The 6,334-nt window shown below is 44.0% G+C and overlaps 1 protein-coding gene across 1 annotated transcript in view; it reads right to left on the reverse strand.

Annotated features, from left to right (window-relative positions):
- Positions 1 to 5,919: 5,919 nt before the first annotated feature.
- BFSP1 (beaded filament structural protein 1, filensin) overlaps positions 5,920 to 6,334 on the reverse strand; it is an 8,677-nt gene continuing 8,262 nt past the window's right edge. The window contains 1 exon segment of the mRNA XM_010157261.1: positions 5,920 to 6,334. This exon segment is cut by the window's right edge and continues 19 nt beyond it. Coding sequence (XP_010155563.1) covers positions 5,920 to 6,334 — 415 coding nt within the window.

The raw sequence follows: 6,334 nt of genomic DNA on the forward strand, positions 1-6,334 counted from the left end.
GGTAATAACCTGCAGACAAATTGATGGCTTTCCCTTCATACTTTTGTGGTAACTGTTGTTTGTATTAAAAAAAAAAAAAAAAAAGTGAATTTAACACTGTCAGTTGGTGATAATGGGCACATTTAAAAAAATTACTGTGAGAGAAGGAATCACAGAGAGGTTGGCTGGAGAGGTCTTTGAATGTCTAACAGCTCCTTTTGCATCACTGACTTCAGTGGGACGTTCCCCATTGGGTTGAACCAAAGTAGCACTAGACCCTACAAAAAGAAATAATCCAGAGGTGAAGAAGATTTACCAATCTAATTTGCAGAAACCCAATTATTTTGGGAGTTGTCTTTAATATATACACTTACACAACATCCACGTTAACACTTCAGCCACAGAACAGTTCAGTGGGCATGCAGTAAGGAAGGCAAAGCGATGCCAAAGCCGGGTGTCAGGAAGTGCTTTGCAAACAGGGTCAGGGCATTCTAGAAGCACAAGTTTCAACTGGTTTTGGTTTTGTGGGGAGTTTTGTGGTTTGGTTGTTTGGTTTTGGTTTTGTTTTTTTTTTTTTATTTTGGCAATTTAAGTAATTTTGGAATCTTAACAGCAGAAGGAGCACATAAGGAATAAGCTGTAGGATTTCTGGCAACCTGTGTGCGAAAGTGCATCTTGCTCATCTCTCTACCAAGACGGACCACAGCAGGGTAAGAGGAGGCTGTGTCAGCATTCCCAACCACACACTCCTGTTTTCTGGGGTTTATAACCTGCCTGTCAGTGAATTGCCATGGGAGAAACTTGAGGTACGTAGTTTCAGTCCAAAAGCAATTTTTTTAATTCAAAGTTCATTTTTAAAAATAGAGATTTGTTATCTTTATGTTATACATATATATGTAGGGAGAAAAATATGTTTGAAGTTATTTATGTATCATGCAAAGTTGGCCTTCTTGGGAAATAGAGTGTAGTGTTTGGGAAGATTTGTGGGTAATCATTGCTCTCTGCTGTTTAAAGAGTCAATCCCACCTTCTTTGGTTTTCATACATGAGTAAAGTCAAGTCTCTCCTGCCCTCAGAGTCTGCTCTGGCTATTGCAGCAAGACAGAACATCCTCCTCAGTGGGGATTACTCATGGTAGTAACCACTACGTGTTCTCAGGTATGAGATCCCAAATTTAACCTTTGAATAATAAAGGATCTTGGTTCTGCAGGTATTTAGGCACTTACTTACGGTAAAGGCCATCCGTGGGCCTACGCTCATTTTAAGCAGGTGCTTCAGATTTTTGCAGGATACAAGATCTGCTTTTTAGCAGCGACTAGTTTCAGAATTTACTATGTATTTTTAATATGTAGAGTATTCATCTAAAACCTTTTAATAAGAGTTGTCCTGATTAATCAGGTGCATAGAAGTATAAACACATTCAGAAAGTAAATATTTATCTAACAAATGAATAACTAAACCCAAAGGTTATGTGGTGCACGTTTCACTTAAGAATGTACAATCTATGCTGTTATTTCGAGTGAATATCCATCTTTTATCTTTCCATAAAAAGCCTGTTCTTTCCTTTGCAAATCCAAATGCAAAATAAACAGCTCAACCTACTGAAAGTCTGTGTGAATTACACTCTGAAGCCAAGACAAGCAGCCTCGCGCTACTCACAGGCTATTCACTGCGCACAGCAGTCTCTTTGGACAGTCGAGTCACAGCGGGATAAAATGGGCATTGGCAGGAGGAGAATCAGGCCCCGTGTGGTTTTTATTTTTTAAGTGCTCTTGGTTATTTGGTGAAATACATTATAGTGTCAACTGTGTTTAATTTAGCGATTTAGACCCTAACCTGAGGACCAGATGGGTCCGCTTGAGAGCATGAGTTCGTGAGATGTGAGCCAAAACCCACCGAAGTTCAGTGGGTTGGGGACAGGTTTGCTTGTGCCTTTGGAAGTAAACAGCTCATGCTGGTGGGAGTCGGTTTCCGTGGAAGGCACCCAGTCCTCAGAAAGAGCAGCGTATACATATCAGAGGGAAGAATTTACCATATATATGTATATATTTATGCATACATGTGTATGTCTCAGTGCATATAACGCGCCTGTGTTATCTCTCACTCTGTAGGCATACATATATTACATACCATATGTATATTCAGAGTATGTTACGTATATTTGCTCATAAATATACGTAGAATTACATATGGTATGTAATGTATAATACATACACGCGCATCATTACTTTTGGTGTGTACGTGTTCAAAGAAAGAGGTAACTGGAAACTTTTGAGGGACCTTTAAAATGTGGTCGAGGTTCTGGAACATGAAACATCCGTGTGGAAATCGTAAACGAACATGTACCTGACTTTCCATTGCATTCATGTAATTTTGAAGTTCTCTGTTCGGTCATTAAATATCTGATAAAGCAGCAAAATAACTAGATGGTTGTTCATATTTTCATAATGCTGACATGGTTTATTAAGTGAAAGATGACGATAATGAGTGATATAGAGAAATGGTGAGGTTTGATATAAGTATATATAAAACTGATGTATATACAAGACATCTACTTCAAATTCTTCAGGGTATCGCTGAAAAGTATGTCCAGTTAGACTAAGTTTTTATGGAATTGCTGACGGAAAATAAAGTTAATTTGTTAGTATTTATAATAAAGGGGAAGATGAAGCTCATGATTTGGAACAGGTGAACGCTGTTTACCTAAAGCCCTGTGGTGATGTTTTATAATACGAGTAAAATAAAGAGCTGTTGTAAACTGGCAGATCTAGGATCATCATTGCCTGTCTGAAGGTGTGCGGGAGGTAATACGCTGCCATCAGCAGCGTGACTTCCTAGGCCTCTGCTTCGTGTAAGGGGAAGGAAATTTGTATCCCAGGTTTGCTGTATACTGCGAAAATAAACACGACCCTCCAGAAGAGATGATGGCGACAGATGAAGACGGACAGGCTTTACGTTAACTCTGTGAGACGGCGGGATGTAGAAGATTATTAAGGCCGCAGGCTAGGAAGAGCCTTCCTTGCGCGGTTCAAACCCCAGCAGCTCCAAGGGCAGCTCTGCAGACGCCCGTGGTGATGTGGATGCCGAACCGCAGCCCTCACTGGGGACGGGGATGCACGCCAAGACAGTCAGTGTCATTTTTGCACTGCGTTTCGTAAACAGGTATGGCCCCAAGGAAATGCTACAGCATTGGGTTGTTTTTTTTTTTTTTCTCTGCTGTTTGGAGCACTTGGATTCACCAAAACAAATGTTCCCCTCTTCCTCCCTACTTCCCACCCACAGTTTTGGGTACTTTTTTAGCACACACAGTCGCATGACATGGGGTATGTGTTGGTTTATAATTTCTCACCATGTCCGCAGCAGTAAAAAACAGCAGGGAACCTCCTGATCTCCTTTTGATTGCCTCCAAGGCAAGAATGTGGCTGTAGTAACCTCGGTCTCGTCCCAGGCTCTGCTGAACAGACGCTCGCAACTCTCTCACCATCACACTTCAGCATTTAAACACGTTGTTGAGAATTTGCATCTGAGACTGCGTTCACAGCAGAGGTGAGACCATAAGCCATGCGATGTAGACACCTTTCAGCATTGCCACTGTCAACCACAGAATACTGGTGGTTTTCTGTACAGTTGTCATACAGATTTGCAGAAAGATGCCTGTCACCTGCAGCCTTAGTGGGCAACTTGCCATGTTTGTGCCGCTTTTGTGGTCCCTGATGTGTGCTGATGTTGGTGTCTGAGGTGCAGCTCAGCACCAGTTTGGGTCACCGTGTGCCTCAGGTGAATGCCAGTGCAATATGCGAGTAATACGTGCCGCTAAGCCCGCGTTAGCAGAGGTATTTCTACTGTCCAGATGCCGAACGTGCTTTTTACGAGCATCAGAAAACCATTTCTGTGTCAGCAGCAGGGACTGGGGACACCACAGCACAACAGAGCTGAAGGTGTCGGGGGCTGTGTGCACATTGGCCCCCTAACCCTGGCGCTCTTGAAGTGTTGCCCTTTGCCATTGACTAAGGCTTGTTGTATCCGAAGCGTTAAGCTCTCTAGTGCAGTGAAAACGGATGATTGGGGTGGGGGGGACTACCCACTTCTCTCTGGGTACTGCCTGAAGCTGTTTGCACCCTGTTTTGTGCCAAAAGTATTACAACAGACTTCCTATTGGCTGCAGTTGGGGGTTTTTTCCCCACCCCTGCAGTAGTCAAAAACTCGCTTCCACCAGCCGTTAGGCTGAGCAGTTGCTCCCAGCTCACCAGAGTGCAGCCTGCATGTTCACTGATTAATTCCTTCTCTGCAGTTATTTACAGTGTTCATCAATTAAACTGCAAATCAGCACACACCCTGGCAAGAAATGCCTGGTGCATACTCCCTCAGCGTTTCACTGACCCAGCATCGACAAAACACCCTGAACAGAAGTGTGGCTGGGGGTCACCTGTCCCTGTTTCAAAGGTCTCACTTCACCAGACGTAATAGTCAGATGCTACAGATGCGTGGCGCTCACGAATGAAAAATACGCATTACTGAAGGCGTCTTGAGTCATGTCAGACAGTAGCTCTGGAGCTCAGGCCCCTCAGCTCAAGTGGCCTTTACCCCGTCCTTCACAGCTGACAAGAGTAATCATCCCGAAAGAAAAAGGCGTAACAATGCCGAAACCTGGGCTGGGAAGGGAGAAGGAAGAGCCCGCCCCGCCTAGCAAAGTGCTTCAGCATGTACCTCACTGCCGTGGGGTTATCTGTGTGCCTGACGTCAAGCTGAGGCCTAAATCGTGAACCAGGCTTTAAACAGTGCTCAGGGATGGCACATGTACAAGTGAAGGATTTCTTCTGCTTTTTTTGTTTTCTGGAAGCTGAGGCCTAAATCGTGAACCAGGCTTTAAACAGTACTTAGGGATGGCACATGCACAAGTGAAGGATTTCTTCTCCTGCTTTTTTTGTTTTCTGGAAGCTGCAAGAAGCTGTTGCAGAAGTGTCCAAGGCAAGGGGAGGTGGGAAGGCACTGCTTGCTCCAGCAGCCCGGTGGAGCTCCATGGAACTGTGACTGAGCTGTGACAGGATCGTGTGGCAGCATTAAACCCTAAAATGCTACAGTCCGAGGGAACACTTAACAAGAAATTACCCAAACTCAGTCATTTTGAGTTGGCTGCAGGCTGCTCAAAAGCTTGTTGGCCCTCATAAATACCTTAGTTGTGTTGGTGAAGGACAAATAATGCCTTTAGTGTCTTTTATATGGGTTATCCCCCACTTTGGTGGAATTTCAAGTTTTATTCTGAGAAGATAGGTGATAAGAGCTTATTTCAAATAAAGTATTTAGTCAGAGGGCCTTTAGACCCAAAAAGAAAGGCCTGCCAAGCTCACCTCTATTTAAAGGCTGTAAATGAGGGGGGTTTGGAATAGGTTAACAGGTGTCCAGCCCTTCCTTCCCCTGGAAAAACCGGTCAGTTGACGGTTACTAGTCCGGAGCATTAATCGAGGTTATAGGCAACACAAACCCACGGTGGGTATCTTCTGTAGAAGGCAAAACTTTTATTAAATGAACCAGATGTCACAAGTCAACATTTGCAGCTGTCTGAGAGATGGGGAATTGTACCGCAGCTGTAGGAGCAGTCAAGGAATACGCAGTGGCAAATTTGTCCCGGATACTGTGGAAAGCCAGGCAGCTCTGTAATAATCATAGTAGTAGTAGTAATAATAATAACAACAACTTTCAACTTGTCCTAATCATGAAAACCAGTTGCGTAGGATGTGCCTATTACTTGTTGCCCTGGAGCACTCTAACGGTCATTGCGCCAAAGGTGAGCCTACGTCAGACAGAATTGCCATCACGGTATCAATCTGTTCCATCGCAAACAGCAAAAAATCTCACTACTGTATCATTCGGTCAGGAAAAAACACAGTCATTTAATAACTACGCCAGACAAGTTGACTGTCAAGGGGGGGGTGTGTGTCACTTAGGAGCCTTTGTCACCTGCTTTCTTCTTGCTTGTCTTCTCTATCATCGTCTCCACAATCATCGCTGTCTCTTCGTATGTCTGAATTCTGTCGTCTGAAAACTTCTCGATGGACTCCACCACCTCCACCTTCTCGTAGCTCATGGAGCCAGGCAAGCCTGCTTCCCTGAACAAAAGGCCCTGCTTATCTTCTCGGTCATATTCTGCCTCTGGAAGGACTCCTGGCTTGGTTGGGCTTATCAGACCAGGGCAAGGAACTGCCTCAGGCTCAGAGATGTCCGGATACTTTGTGATTTGCTCAATTTTTCCTCTTGGTTTTTTTCTCCATTCAAGCATATCTTCTTTCTCTTCCTCTTTCTGTTTTTCTTGGAGTTCAAAGTCTTCCCTCTTTTCACAGATAACCCCTTTCTCTTTT

Source organism: Eurypyga helias, unplaced genomic scaffold (assembly GCF_000690775.1).
Source record: "Eurypyga helias isolate BGI_N326 unplaced genomic scaffold, ASM69077v1 scaffold38168, whole genome shotgun sequence".
Classification (NCBI taxonomy): Eukaryota; Metazoa; Chordata; class Aves; order Eurypygiformes; family Eurypygidae; genus Eurypyga; species Eurypyga helias.